Genomic DNA, 16,430 nt, shown 5'->3' with positions numbered 1-16,430 from the left:
GGTGGAGCCATGAGTGAGGGGTTCATTTGGCCAGAGGAAAACATTCTGCAAGAAAGGACCCATGTCCCAAGCTGGGGGGTAAGATGGAAGGGGCAAAGGTCCCCTGGGGCATTCCCCTTTCTGGTAGAATTGCTAGTAAGGGAGGTCATATTGAGAGATCACCTCTGAGCTACTCTATGAACAGCTGTCCATATCAAGCATTAAAAAAATAAAGTCAAATATTATAAACAGAACAGAAACCTCAAGAAATAACAATGGAATTTGGTCGCTGGCATTCTGCCAGAGATCCTGATGATCATAAGGTATTCTAGGCACAAGGCTCCTTAGGAGGAATCATTCACTCCCTTCAAAGTTTTCCCAAAAAGGGCAGATGCTTCCAAATGGTTCCAGCTCAAATTTAGGCAGGGCCAAAGCTTTTAGGAGAGCAGGAAGGTCTGTTGGGGAATGCAAAATATGATTCTTTCTTCCTGTGTATGACTAAGTGAAATGGGTAGCCCCAGCAATATTGGATGTTAGCTCCTGCAGAGGCCTGGTTAACAGCTGTAGCATCTGGCACTGACGCAGGGTGTATATTGAAAAATCTGGGAAAAAAGTAGAGAAAGTAATTGATTCACTGTCAAATCTGGGACCCTTTCGTCCTGAACTTTTGTCTAGATTTGCTTCTTCTGATGAAAAAGATGGACCTGGCACAGGGCATCTCGTGGTGGGGTCAGGTTGGGGACAGGCACAGACCCTCTATATAAGCGTAATGAGTTCTGACTAATTATTGGAGCCGGAATTCTGCGTATACGAAGATGTTGTGGTGGTTTCAATCTCCTCCAGGCATTGGTGGTTGCTTCACAGCCCTACATGGAGTTTGGACGTGTCTCACTTGTGGGAGCCTTCCATGTGCTCAAACATGTTCTCTATGTCCTTCCTTACAGGAAGCAAGGATAAATCGTGTTGAAGCAGGGTATTGAAGGCAGAATGTTTCAGCTCTGTCCTCTGGTCTAAGATGTTATCCCCCAAAACTGATTAGTCAGAGTCCATGCTGTTGAATGGATGATGGAGGGAAGAGATCTCACCCGCAATCTTAGTTGCATGTGCAAACACTGTTAGACGGCTTGGGTGTTGAATAAGCGGTGCCAATGTCCATTTTAGTGACCCTTCTGGTCACCTTTTTGGTGACCAAAAGGGACGGCTAACTGGATGATCCCCTCCTTACATTTCGTCTCATAGTGCATGTTTTCCCCACAAAGCAGTACTCTCCATATTGTGGTCCTGGATGAAGCACTGGAACTCTCACACAGTACATCCACTTTTGGTCATGAGCAAGCTACAGACATTTGATAAGTTTCCAGATGGGTACATTGGGATATTTATGGACTAAAATATTTGTAATAGCTGTTTTGATCATAACACCTTTAAAACCTTTTATAACCTGTAACAGGAGTTTAATATTACAATAAGCTGGCTTTTCAATACCGTCAGCCGAGACATGCTGCATTACAATATGTTATTAGTGATGGCTGTGATAAGTTTTGCTGAGAGGCATGGTACTTTATACTTGGCAGATAATGGAAGTTACAAAGAATTGTGTGTAATTATTAGTCTTTCCATTCCATATTGGTGCAGGTTATAATTAATTGAGAGATCTGCCATGGCTGCCCGGATTTTTTCTGGGTGTAGAGGTTCCTTTTTGCTTCTTTGTTCGCCTCACAGACCTGTTCAGCAATTCATTGCATGGACTATGCGTAGTTTACAAGGCAAGCATCCAGTGTTTAATACATTGTATTTATGTTAAACATTGTATGAAAGTATATATTTATATGTGTTTTTGTTTCATATCTTAGTGCAACACACATCCAACCAGTCTAGACGAAGCAAAAAGTCTCGAGAAACACGTTGACCTCTGAGTATGGAGAACATGGGGACACTGATATAATGGATATAATTACCACAGAATGGATTTCAATATATAACTGAGTGCCCTCTCTTTATTCCATCTAAGGGCTGGGTAGCACGTTGCTACAAAACAATGTTGTTGGGTGTGGCTTTTTTAGTATAATGACTTCGAATTGTAACTTTTTGTAAAGTAAAGCTTTATGGTTTTACAACATGTAGCTTCCTGGTGTGCCAATTCAGTCCACCTGGTTTTGGGAACTTTTTTGTTCCATGTTGTTTTTGTATATTTAGGAGGTGGCATGGTGAAGGTCCTGTCTATTGAATCCAACTTTTTTGTTCCATGTTGTTTTTGTATATTTAGGAGGTGGCATGGTGAAGGTCCTGTCTATTGAATCCAACTTTTTTGTTCCATGTTGTTTTTGTATATTTAGGAGGTGGCATGGTGAAGGTCCTCTCTATTGAATCCAATTTTAGCAATGAAGTAGAATTCCAGAATTCTGCACTAGAATAAGCTTCTCTAGGTCCTTACTTTAAAAAACATATCTAAATATTATGCACTTCTTAGTCATATAAAAAGCAATGAACCCAGGGCCCTAAAACATAAAAGGAAAAAAAAATTACCGAAACTTTAGGAATATGACTGGAAAAAATGTTCCAGTTCATACCCATATACACAAAGAACTGATCCCAATGATGCGCTCAGGCGTTTTTAATGAGTAAGCCACACTATGACAGCAATGTCCTCTTTTTTAGGCACCTATGCGTCTGCAGACATCCCTTAGGTAGTAACAAGGTAGTGTGGACAACATGAAAACAAGAAAAACAACAAGGGAAGCGCAATTACCTTGTTATTGAAATGGAAAGTAAAAAAAAATAAATAATTGCACTCACATGCTCAAATAATCAGCATGCCTTTAAGATACCACAGCAGAGTGTAAGATGACAAAGACCAGAGCTCAAACTCCTCCTGCAACTTGAATGTTCCTCTCCTAAATGCTAGTGCAGATTTGCTGGAAGGACGCTACATCTGCCTGCAGTGCTAGTGCTGGATACACAAAAAGATTGTGGAGGGCTCAAAATGTTGTGCCGATACACAGAGCACTTCCTAAAAGAGCGTAGCAGGTTACCATGATTACGATGTGTTTTGAGTGTTTTGAGGGCATGTCCCTTCTTTCTCGAGAAAGAGGGGACAGGCCCCCAAGACTTGTTTTAAAGGCATAGTGATTATTTTTTTTTGTTTTCTTACTTCATTTCAATAAAGACGTAATTGGGCTAGGATTTGTGCTTCCCTTGTTGTTTGTCTTATACCCATATACACCAATTTCCTCAAGGGACAGACTAATGGAAAAGTTTCATCAACTATATTTTTTGTGTACTGTACTTCTGTAGATGTTATATCTTCTTATTTAATTGATTCATCCATCCTCCAACATATATCTATGACTGCCACTAAGAGCCAATGTATCCTGGAATCAGGAAAAAAATCCTAATAAAAAAAAAAAGTATAAAAAAAGAAAAAAAAGAAGTAAGCTTCTTGTAGTCTGGGAGAGCATTGAAGTGGAGCAACGTAGGAAACGGGGAAGGTGGTTATATTTTTTTAGAGCTGTATCCAAAATAATCAATGTATCACACTATGAGAAAGAAGTAATTGTAAGGACAATACTTAATTTATGAATTGGGGCTCACAGCGAGTCAGAGGTGTCACATTTTTGTTAATATTTTATTATATCTTTTCATGTGACAACACTGAAGAAATTACACTTTGCTACAATGTAAAGTAGTGAACGTACAGCTTGTATAACAGTGTAAATGTGCTGTCCCCTCAAAATAACTCAACACAGCCATTAATGACTAAACCGCTGGCAACAAAAGTGAGTACACCCCTAAATGAAAATGTCCAAACTGGGCCCAATTAGCCATTTTCCCTCCCCGGTGTCATGTGACTTGTTAGTGTTACAAGGTCCCAGGTGTGAATGGGGAGCGGGTGTGTTAAATTTGGTGTTATCGCTCTCACTCTATACTGGTCACAGGAAGTTCAACATGGCACTTCATGGCAACGAACTCTCTGAGGATCTGAAAAAAAGAATTGTTGCTCTACATAAAGATGGCCTAGGCTAAAGAAGATTGCCAAGACCCTGAAACCGAGCTGCAGCACCGTGGCCAAGACCATACAGCAGTTTAACAGGACAGGTTCCACTCAGAACAGGTCTCACCATGGTCAACCAAAGAGATTGAGTGCACGTGCTCATCGTCATATGCAGAGGTTGTCTTTGGGAAATAGAGATATGAGTGCTGGTAGCATTGCTGCAGAGGTTGAAGGGATGGGGGGTCAGCCTGGTGGCCTGTTTGTGGGCTTTCTTGTGGATCATCTTTAGAAGAGGCTTCCTTCTGGGACGACAGCCGTGCAGACCAAATTGATGCAGTGTGTCCTGTTAAACCGCTGTATGGTCTTGGCCACCATGCTGCAGCTCAGTTTCAGGGTCTTAGCAATCTTCTTATAGCCTAGGCCATCTTTATGTAGAGCAACAATTCTTTTTTTCAGATCCTCAGAGAGTTCGTTGCCATGAAGTGCCAAGTTGAACTTCCAGTGACCAGTATTAGAGAGTGAGAGTGATAACACCAAATTTAACACACCTGCTCCCCATTCACGCCTGAAACCTTGTAACACTAATGAGTCACATGACAACGAAAAGAGAAAATGGCTAATTGGGCCCAATTTGGACATTTTCACTTAGGGGTGTACTCACTTTTGTTGCCAGCGGTTTAGACATTAATGGCTGTGTGTTGAGTTATTTTGAGGGGACAGCTAATTTACACGGTTATACAAGCTGTACATTCACTACTTTACATTGTAGCAAAGTAATATTTCTTTAGTGTTGTCACATGAAAAGATATAATAAAATATTTACAAAAATGTGAGGGGTGTACTCACTTTTGTGAGATACTGTATATATATATATATATATATATATATATATATATATATATATATATACACACACACACACACTGTATATTCCTTTATTATTGAAAAATATTATAAAATAATAAATTGAGGTATACTTTAAATAAATAAGAAATTGGTTGGTAGTTCATAATCATTTATTATTATTTATTACAGGTACTTACTGTATATAGTGCCATGAATTTACACAGCAATTTAGATATATATTGCACATTCACATCAGTCCCTGCCCTCAGAGAGCTTACAGAGTTATCCAAATCTTAAACTTTTGAAGGGTTGCATAGCAGGTACCCAACTTTTCCTTCTACAGTGCATTGCGAAAGTACTTTTCGACCTTTTGCCACATTTCAGGCTTCAAACAAAGATATAAAACTGTAATTTTTTTTGAAGAATCAACAACAAGTGGGACACAATCATGAAGTGGAACGAAATTTATTGGATATTTCAAACTTTGTTAACAAATAAAAAACTGAAAAATTGGGCTTGCAAAATTATTCAGCCCCTTTACTTCAAGTGCAGCAAACTCTCTCCAGAAGTTCAGTGAGGATCTCTGAATAATCCAATGTTGACCTAAATGATTCATGATGATAAATAGAATCCACCTGTGTGTAATCAAGTCTCCGTATAAATGCACCTGCACTGTGATAGTCTCAGAGGTCCGTTTAAAGCGCAGAGAGCATCATGAAGAACAAGGAACACACCAGGCAGGTCCGAGATACTGTTGTGAAGTTTAAAGCCGGATTTGGATACAAAAAGATTTCCCAAGCTTTAAACATCCCAAGGAGCACTGTGCAAGCGATAATATTGAAATGAAAGGAGTATCAGACCACTGCAAATCTACGAAGACCTGGCCATCCCTCTAAACTTTCAGCTCATACAAGGAGAAAACTGATCAGAGATGCAGCCAAGAGGCCCGTGATCACTCTGGATTAACTGCAGAGATCTACAGCTGAGGTGGGAGACTCTGTCCATAGGACAACACTCAGTCATATACTGCACAAATCTGGCCTTTATGGAAGAGTGGCAAGAAGAAAGCCATTTCTTAAAGATATCCATAAAAAGTGTAGTTTAAAGTTTGCCACAAGCCACCTGGGAGACACACCAAACATGTGGAAGAAGGTGCTCTGGTCAGATGAAACCAAAATCGAACTTTTTGGCAACAATGCAAAACGTTATGTTTGGCGTAAAAGCAACACAGCTCATCACCCTGAACACACCATCCCCATTGTCAAACATGGTGGTGGCAGCATCATGGTTTGGGCCTGCTTTTCTTCAGCAGGGACAGGGAAGATGGTTAAAATTGATGGGAAGATGGATGGAGCCAAATACAGGACCATTCTGGAAGAAAACCTGATGGAGTCTGCAAAAGACCTGAGACTGGGACAGAGATTTGTCTTCTAACAAGACAATGATCCAAAACATAAAGCAAAATCTACAATGGAATGGTTCACAAATAAACATATCCAGGTGTTAGAATGGCCAAGTCAAAGTCCAGACCTGAATCCAATCGAGAATCTGTGGAAAGAACTGAAAACTGCTGTTCACAAACGCTCTCCATCCAACCTCACTGAGATCGAGCTGTTTTTCAAGGAGGAATTGGCAAAAATTTCAGTCTCTCGATGTGCAAAACTGATAGAGACATACCCCAAGCGACTTACAGCTGTAATCGCTGCAAAAGGTGGTGCTACAAAGTATTATCTTAGGGGGCTGAATAATTTTGCACGCCCAATTTTTCAGTTTTTTATTTGTTAAAAAAGTTTGAAATATTCAATAAATTTCGTTCCACTTCATGATTGTGTCCCATTTGTTTATTCTTCAAAAAAAATTACAGTTTTATATCTTTATGTTTGAAGCCTGAAATGTGGCAAAAGGTCGAAAAGTTCAAGGGGGCCGAATACTTTCGCAATGCACTGTAATAATCTCTAAAATACAGGTTATGTGCTTAATTAGTATTAGTTCTTTATCTAAATAAATGAGCCACAGAACCGGTATAAATTTTATGTGTCATTACGCTTTATGATAAGTAGGCATTTTAATCACAAAGAAGACGTAAGAGGCCTTTGACAGCCTCACAAAATGCCAGTTATATTTTGTGATCTACGAGTTTAATACGGTACACCTTGGCATGAGGTGCTAAAGTAGGTAATACTGTCCATGGTACTGAATAAGAAAGCCTTTTCCTTGTATTCCTTGTTATGTCACCTGTCTCAAAGATAAATCCAATAACAGAAACTGCTTCTGCTACCGTGCATCTTAAAGGTATAATATTAGGAAACAAGGCAATCATGTGCAAACAAATCTATTGTACTACTAACATTCAGAATAACAATATTTTTTAAAGTTTCTACAAATGAAGGTTTAAACATGTAATTTATTTATACTATAATTACTCCATCAGTCTTCATCAGTAACAGTTAACTTTCCTATTACAAACAAAACGGCTAAGCCTTAGTAAGTGACATTTCAAGTAAAACACAGAAGAGGGCAGTCTTGTTGCAAAATAAAAAGAACTAATGATCCAAAAAAATTCTAGTTACAGCTCTGGTTAAAAGTACAAATAGTTGCATATTTCCAATTTTAATATTATAAGCCTAATATAAAAAGCTTAACTGCAGCCAATACACTTATATTTGGGTCTTGGACAGTGTTGAAAGATTAGAACCTTTTTACTGTTGTAAAACTGGGATATTTTTGGGCTGCTTTGTTTATCCGGTGACACTAGAACAAGAAATGAGGGGAGTGAATGTCACAAGAATAGGAAGACCCAGAAATAAAAACTTCCCGGTGGTTTTAACCCTTTCCCACTCAACTAAAAATATATTTATGCTGTGTTCTATGTCACCATTTCAGAGATTAACCATGCTTTGACATTCTGATAACAGGACAAGTAGGCAAGTAGTTACCATAAATCTTCAGGGTCCACAAAGAAATAAAAATAAAATAAAAATTAGAAATGTGGGTGGAAATATTCCCTATCAGATCAGAATACAGAAATGAGATGGAGAATGTAACCCCTTTCCAATTTATCCAAAACTAAAATAACAGCTTTGACTCAAGTTAAGCTTTAAAAGCTTACAACTGAAATAAACATATGGAAGCTGTTTTACCCGCAAGAAGGGTATTTATCTGTCTACCCAGTTCTGAGATTTACACAGCACAGCCCGTTAGACCATGAGATGGCAATTGGACCTTAAAACCTAATTTTATTTATTAATTTTTTTAAATAAGTACAAGGGACTATAAGTGTTTCATTCAGTTTTTTTCTGCACAAACATATCAGATCTTTGCAGACCCTTGTATAATCTACGGGGGCCAGATGAAAACAGACTTGCATCAGAATACCTCTGATCAGTCAGGTTTAGGTCTGTCTCCCTCCCCTAACTAAGTTAGGTTTGGAGCTTGGCTGCTAGGGGAGGGAGACAGACCCGTTGGCATATCTGAGGAAGGAGGCCACGCCTCCAAAATGGGTCACCTGACTGTCTTACCAGCATGCCTCTCTTGTTAGTGAGTCAGCTGGTCTCCTGCTCTGGTCCTGGTTGATGATCCAGGCGATCTGGCTATGTTGGAGAAGGACTGTAACAACTAATGTTCACCATTCATAATGATATGACTACATACAAGTTGAAATCATATGAGTGGTATTTTATAGATTTATCTCTATTTTAATAAAATTTACTGATGTAGCACCCTACAAGGTAGGTGCTAGGCAAAGTATAGTGGGCCTTGGCTGCCTAACAGCAGGGCCATGATTTTCAGCTGGACTGTCATGTCTCCCAGGTGTGGCTATTGAGACTGGGGAGTCTCCCCACTGGCATGAGAAGGTTCTCATTGGGCAATGGAGGAAACCCAATCAGTGGCACATTCAGGCCTGTATCTACACCAGAAAGGCAGATTCTGCCGCACAGGATTCTGGGAGTGGTTATAAGTTTGAGGGGAGCGCATGACGCAGCTTCTTTGGTGGGAAGCAGAGTCCCCGGAGGGAGAGTATGGCTGTCTCTCTTCCTGTCAGCAGGATCGAGTGTCCCGGGTGGCTTGCCTGAGGGGATGGAGTGAGCTGAGCTGCAGAGAGGATCCGGTGTGCCAAGGACCAGCAGAGCTGAGGGGGTCCAGTTTCAGGAAAGCACTCCCAGTTCGTGAGTACTGTAAACTGCCCCTGGGGGTCTGCCTTGGTGAGAGGGGACCACTTCAGTGAAGGTCCAAGGGATCCAGGAGCCAGCTAGCGGTAAAGGGGGTGCCTAGTTCAGAGGGGGTGCCTAGTAAGAGTACCCTGAAGTATAGTGGGGGTGCCTAGTGAGAGGACCCTGAAGTGTAAAGGGGGCGCCAGCGGTTGGGCCCTGAAGAGTTAAAGTGTACAGCGTGCAGGGACCAGTGTACAGGGTTGAGAGTTGCAGCAGCACCAGCAGTTACAAGGAGCTACCTCGGTCAGGTAGGACTGGAGGGAGCTGTATTCTAGTACTTTGGAGCTGGTCAGAGTGTCAAGAGTCACCACAGTACAGTCCAGGACCTTTTGAGCTAACTAGAGTGCCAAAAGTCAAGTCCAAGTGCAGTTCAGCAGTTCAGTATTTTTCAAGCGCCAGCAAGCATTGGTCGGCATCCAGCCGGCGTCAAGACAGCGCTCTAAGGCATTTTTTTCAGAGTGTCCCAAGTTGTACCTAGTTGAGCCAGAGGAGTATCCCACTCATTCCCTTCTCCCATCCCCATTATCAAATAAACAAAACGAAGATGCCGGAACGGTCATTGTCTCCAATCTCACACTGGGGTAATCAGCCTAAATGGGCTGAAGGTGTCACCGGTAACCATGGCAGACCCACATCAGGCCCAATGCCTGGAAAATCTGCTACACTGTGCTAGGCTGAGCTTCCCTTTTTTTTCTCTTGTTGTACAGATTGTGTCCAAGACCTTGGTCAGATAAGTTAAAGGGGCAGCTGCACAGATCCCGGCTACATATGTTCAATATCACTGGTGATGAAGATTAATTTTGGCTGGATACACCTGTGTGCACAGAGGGGGATTTTTGTGTTTTCTTCCCAATCATGTGATCACTGTGATAGCCAATTACAGCAGGTGCGTGATTGGGAAGCTACTCCACCTTTCTGCATTAAAGCCCACTCACTGAAAGGACCGCTGGAAGGCAGCATGAAGGTGTTAATCAGTAACATTGCTGTCCTACCTGGTGGTCCCGCTGGGCCTTTTATTACTGAAGATCCTTGGCCTCCTGGAGTACCTACTGGCCCTATTGAACCTTTTCTTGTGCTCATTCCTGAAAGAAAGAACAGTGAGTATCTAACACACTAAATAGATCTACCATAGAACTTGTTTTCCTCTACTTTTACACAAATGTTCCTCTACAGTGCCTGTCTTAAATTAGTATGATTCACAACAACATGTTAACATTGAAATAACCAAATTTTACTAATAAAATAACCTATATAATGTGTACATGTGCATTTTACAAAATACAATGATAGATCTTATTTGTTTGCTTTGAATGGGAAAACACAGGTTAGTGAACAAAAACGTAGCATGCAGGACTTTTGTTTCCAACACTGGTAAATATGATCATTTTTAAACAATGGACTGTAAGTGACGGTTCACACTGTTCCGACTTGTCAGGCGACTTGGTCGCCTGACAAGTAGCGGCCCATGCTGTGCAATGGAACCGTTCTAATAGGAGCGACTCAAGTCGCTCCGACTTAGAAAAAGGTTCCTCCACCTTTTTTTTTTGCAAAGTCGGAGCGACTTGCATTGACTTCCATTATGTGAAGTCGTTGCAAGCCGCGCCGAAGTCGCAGTGCACGGGTGACGGCATTAGCCGCCCGAAGTTGGGTCGGATCAGTGTGAACCGACACTAATAAGTATGTCTATGTTTACAATATACAATCTTGTAAGTGCACAAAAGCACTAAGAGGAATCGGAATGACATCACCAAAGCATATTTGTAGTCTCTCATTTTTTCATTTTATGGATAAATCCAGCAGAAAAATTAAGCTGGGGGTAGTCGCAGGTCTTTCTGCAACTCAAGAAACACACATTTATCTACCCTGCTCAAAAAAACTAAAGGAACACCTTTTAATCAGAGTATAGCATCATGTCAATTAAACTCCTGGAATATGGATATGGTCAGTTAAGTAGAAAAGGGGGCTTGTTAATCAGTTTCAGCTGCTTTGCTGTTAATGAAATTAACAACGGGGGCACAAGATGGGCAACAATGAGATGACCTCCAAAACAGAATGGTTTTACAGGTGGAGGTCACTGAAATTTTTTTCCCTACTCATCTTTTCTGACAGTTTTTCACTAGTTTTGTGTTTGGCTAGGGTCAGTGTCACTACTGGTAGCATGAGCTGATACGTTGACCCTATAGAGGTTGCACTGGCAGTCTAACTCCTCCAGGATGTCACATCAATACGTTCCATTGCCAGAAGGTTTGCTGTGTCTCCCAACACAGTCTCAAGAGCACAGAGAAAATTCCAGGAGACAGGCAGTTACCGGTACTCTAAGAGAGCTGGACAGGGCCAAAGAAGGTCCTTAACTCATCAGCATCAATATCTGCTCCTTTGTGCAAGGAGGAACAGGGTGAGCACTGCCAGGGCCCTACAAAATGACCTCCAACAGGCCACTGGTGTGAATGTCTCTGACCAAACAAGCAGAAATAGGTTGCATGAGGGTGGCCTGAGGGCCCGACGACCTCAATTGGGCTCTGTGCTCACTGCCCGGCACCGTGGAGCTCGATTGGCATTTGCCATTGAACACTAGAATTGTCAGGTCCCCCACTGGCACCCTGTGCTTTTCACAGATGAGAGCAGGTTCACCCTAAGCACATGTGACAGACGTGAAAGGGTTTGGAGAAGCCATGGAGAACGTTATGCTGCCTGTAACATTATTTAGCATGACCAGTTTGGTAGTGGGTCAGTGATGCTCTGAGGAGGCATATCCATGGAGGGATGTACAGACCTCTACAGGCTAGACAATGGCACCCTGACTGACATTAGGTATCAGGAAGAAATCCTTGGACCCATTGTCAGTCCCTACGCTGGTGCAGTGGGTCCTGGCATCCTCCTGGTGCACAACAATGCCCAGCCTCATGTGGCGAGAGTATGCAGCCAGTTCCTGGAGGATGAAGGAATTGATACAAGTGAATAGCCCCCAAGCTCGCCTGGCCTAAATCCAATAGAACACCTCTGTGACATTGTGTTTTGATCCATCTGACGCTGCAAGGTTGCACCTCAGTCTGTTCAGGAGCTCAGTGATGCTCTGGTCCAGATCTAGAAGGAAATACCCCAGGACACCATCCGTGCTCACATTAGGAGCATGCCCCGACGTTGTCACGCATGCATACAAGTAGGTGGGGGCTATTAGAATTACTGAGTACCATTTTGAGTTGGTGCAATGAAAGTTTAGCAAAATGGACTAGCCTGCTGCATCCTTTTTTCACTTTGATTTTCAGGGTGTCTTTGAATTCATCCCTCTGTAGGTTGATCATTTTCATTTCCTTTAAACGATGTGGCATCCTTTCATTCCTAATACATTACCCAGTCCATATCAGTATAGATATCCAGCATGAGGTTTTTTCCCCATTGAGATCTGATGTGTTTTCCAAGTGTTCCTTTAATTTTTTTGAGCAGTGTATATTTTCTTTTCATGCTTTAATTAGTAGACTGTACTGTTCAATGGTAACTCTGTATAAAAAGCAGGCATCTTGCTGCCACTAAATATGTGTAAGGGTTTTCACTTCCAGAAAAATACTTTCACAATAACTTTATTGACAAAGTGGTGAAGCATGCATAAAATGGTGTTATCATTCATGTGTGCCTAGGGCAGTATGAACTCTAAATATGACAATACCAGTCACCCTGTTTCTCACCTTCCTGAGCTATTAAGGAGTCTCTCGATGCTGGTGTCATAGATCCTGCAAGATAAGAATATTGGTTAAGATAAATGCGGTGGAGAGGAAGATAGTGTCAACTCAAATTGTCATCAAGAAGAGCTAACAAATCATACCACTGCAGTGTGGGTCACACGGACATGTGTAAGAGGTTAACATATGAGATTTACTGGCACTGCACTGACCACACAGGACGGAGATCCACCTTTCCTGTGACAAAATCCTTCCTTTCTCACATGTGTGCAGTGTCCTGTGACACATCTTTTCTCCAAATCTTTTACGTCACTGCAGACAGGCAAATGTCATATAAATAGCATAAATAAAGAAACAACTGCATATCGAAACATAAGACTAACACATATATGGCTATTCATTATTCTACTTTTGAGCAGCTTTAGATTCATCAATTTTGACTTTTTCTTATTTATTTTTTTTTCTTTACACGTTTGCTGTTTTTTATCTTTAAAATCAATCACAATCACAAGTTTTCCATTTGATAATTTTTTTGCATGCTTTAAAAGGCCATATATATATATAAAAATCTGATATACAACATGTGCCAAAACTTGTGGACTTATCAAAACCTTCCAACCTGTCCATTGAATTAAAGTGATCAAATGATGCCTTTTTTCACAGATACTGTATGTGTAGCACCCTCCTAGTTGAGCTACTAGGTAAGTTTAGTTTTTGGCTTCTGCAGTAATTACAGTTGCAGTAATTGTTTGGTTCGGTCTGCTCAGAGCAGGTTAAGAGTTTAATTATTTTTCCTTGTCTTTAGAGTATAAGAAATTTCTAGAGTTTAGGGCAGGAGAATGAAAATAATCAGTCTGAATATTAAGCAGGGCCTTGTCAATCCTTGGGGAGATGTGCCCAGATGGAGCTGGGTTGCTGTTAAATAGCCTGGAGCCCTGAGGAGTTGGTCTTTTTCCCCCTGTTGGGGTGAATCAGTGAGTTAAGAGGAGAGGGGCTGCATGCCCCTGCCCCCCCCCCTTTAACTGGAAGTTGGGATACTTTACAAGAGGCTGTACCTATGGACTGTCTGTGTACCAGGATCTAGTAGGTAAAGCCCCTAGTTGTGCTCATACTACTTCATGGTCCCCACCAGTGAAATGTGGATTGTTCCAGTCTAACTTTACCTGCACTCATACAAATAATGGTCCCCAGCCATGAACCGTGGACTGTTCAAGTTTACCTATACTAGTGCAACAGCTGTTAAGTAAGAAGAGTCCTCTTCTAGCAATACGTTCAGTTTTGGAGTATCCTTCAAAACCCCAAATCCCCTCCCAAGAACTGCTGACAGGGAACAGGGAATGCTTTTAGCTCTTTATAATTTACAGCATTAGATGCAGATACAAATCATGGAGATTTACCTCTACAAACTCGTGTACACAAAGTGAGAAACATACAAAAAATATTAAAGCTGAAGTTTATGAATGTCAATTTTTACATAGTGGCCCATGAAAATGCTTCAGGGTCCCTGATCAGGCTGTCAAGGTCTGATAAATGGGATGCTGCTGTCTAGTTATGGTGCAGGCTGAGGAAAGGTCCATCCAGACCCAAAGCAAATAAGATTTGAGGGTGGGGCAAAATATGTTGGAGTTGTGGTCTGGATGAATCAAGCTGATTTTTACATGCTACTTGCTCGAGCTGGGTGAGGTGTGCGGTGGTCGGGCTATCTGTCAATTTTTACATAGTTACATTAGTCCAGCTTGGACTAATGTAAGCATGTTTGTGCCATACTTGGACAATGCCCGAGGAAGCTGGAAATCACTGTAGTAGGTACTACTCCTAAAGTGATCTCCACTAACGTCTGGGTCCAAACTGGACCAATGTAACTATGTAAAAATTGTCATACCTAATCTTAAGCTTTATTGCTTTTGATGCTTAAAGTGGTTGTAAACCTCAGACATAATATATGAACAAAGCATCATAGGCGTGCGCACAGGGTGTGCCGGGTGTGCCTGGGCACACCCTAATCCCCTAGGGCACATTAGCATTATCGCTCTGTTTGCCAGTGAGGAGATGGGAAAGATCTCCCTCGGACCTGCTCTGCCATAAGAGAAGTGCCACACACTTCTATTTCACTTTGCCAGCAGGGAGAGTAATGTATCAGGGCCATGTACATGTAGGCAAACACATGCATGTGTATTTAAACTTTGGGGTGCACACCCTAATGCAATAGGCTGCGCACACCTATGCAAAGCATGCAGTATCTCTCTATAGTGTGTGCTTGTCTCAATCCAGTCATTTCCATCTGCTGCCTCGTTCCTCTGCTATCAGCACAAATCAATTCTGACAAATTTTCCTGACATCAACAGAAAAAAGTTGACAGGGGAGGGACTTCAACTGATTAACAGCCTCAGCTCTGTTCCTGTGAGTTGTGTGATTGGGGGTGTGTCCTTTCCCTCCAATCAGCAATCGGAACTATCCTAACTGATGTAACTTCAGCTCTCCACCCCCTGTCTTTCAGAGCTGACAGATGCCATATTTATTCTGCACTTTGAAAGCATGTAGGAGAAAGACTGCTACAGATAAACAGGTACAACTGATGTAGGAAGATTTGTTTCATGTCTGTGTATCACCTGAGGCCAGTCACTTCACTGGGTATATGTAAGGATTTACAAGCACTTAAATTCACTTTGTGATATTTGTAGGTTTTTATAATAACTTATGTCATGCAGCTTCTCTTAATCAGTTAAATACACATCTACAGTTCTTCTTTATAGTAAAACACATTAGGACAAAACAATGAAATGATTTAAAGTGAAATGAATGTGCTGTAAACACTACATAAATCCTACCCTTTATGCCCACCTCCCCAGGACTACCACGAGTTTGTGGGCTTCCCCACAGCCCTGCTGACTGAGGTAGAGATGGAGTCCCTTGAACAGCATCGGATGCTGCAATCATGGCAACCTAATGACAGAAGTAGATGGTTAATTTCACTGATACACAGTGTGAACAACAAACATATAAATTATACCACAATTATTCAGAATACCTTGGCTTCCAAAGTGCTCAGGCGTTCACTTAGATCTGGAATCTGACTGCAGTTTAGACATCCTATGTGCAAGGAAAAAGATGGATTAAAAGATATTTTAATAGTTAAATAATAAAACACAATCACAATCAATTTTTCTTTTTTTTCTGAATGATCCCCAGCACCAAAGGCTGGCCATACACAGTTCAATTCTCAGCCGGTTCCGGCTGAGATTTGAACCATTAATGGGCAGGCTGAATATACCAAGTTGATCGATCGATCTGCTTGGGTACAACCAGTCTGCCGAATTCTCTTACGATTATCACTAGCAGCTGCTATAGCCGCTAGCAATAATCACTGTCTTCTCCCAGAGGGACAGCTTTCCCCACCAGGAGCAGACAATTGCTCGTCAGGAGGGATTCCCCTGTTTGTGTTGATGGGGGAATCGTTCAAAAAATTTTGCATCGTGTATGGCTGGCCTAACACTCATCTTTGGCCAATAAAATGATGCTAAGCATTTTGAGTTGAGAGGTTCTCCCCATTTCTCTTTGGTCATGAAGAGGTTTTACAATGTCAAAAAAAAGTATACAGTATTGTTGCATGCTTGCAGCTATGAGATTGTTTATGATCACCCGATTTTCTCTGTCTATGGAAAAACAATTTATGTATCAAGTAAAAAAAAACCTTTAGAGCTTTATTTCCAATAAAAGAAAAATATG

The 16,430-nt window shown here is 41.4% G+C and overlaps 1 protein-coding gene across 6 annotated transcripts in view; it reads right to left on the bottom strand.

Moving 5' to 3' along the window:
- EMID1 (EMI domain containing 1) overlaps positions 1 to 16,430 on the bottom strand; it is a 163,887-nt gene that overhangs the window by 44,937 nt on the left and 102,520 nt on the right. For 5 of the 6 annotated variants that reach the window (XM_082265842.1, XM_082265843.1, XM_082265839.1 and 2 more), the window contains 4 exons: positions 15,733 to 15,794; positions 15,533 to 15,647; positions 12,711 to 12,755; positions 10,020 to 10,109 (listed from right to left, as the gene is read on the bottom strand). In XM_082265842.1, coding sequence (XP_082121968.1) covers positions 10,020 to 10,109; positions 12,711 to 12,755; positions 15,533 to 15,647; positions 15,733 to 15,794 — 312 coding nt within the window. The remainder of the gene's footprint in view (positions 1 to 10,019; positions 10,110 to 12,710; positions 12,756 to 15,532; positions 15,648 to 15,732; positions 15,795 to 16,430) is intronic. The other variant, XM_082265841.1, reaches the window with a different exon arrangement.

This window comes from Pelophylax lessonae (assembly GCF_965119305.1).
Source record: "Pelophylax lessonae genome assembly, chromosome: 1".
Lineage (NCBI taxonomy): Eukaryota > Metazoa > Chordata > Amphibia > Anura > Ranidae > Pelophylax > Pelophylax lessonae.
The sequence above is the reverse complement of the archived record's forward strand: the minus strand, read 5'-3'. Positions and strand labels throughout refer to the sequence as shown.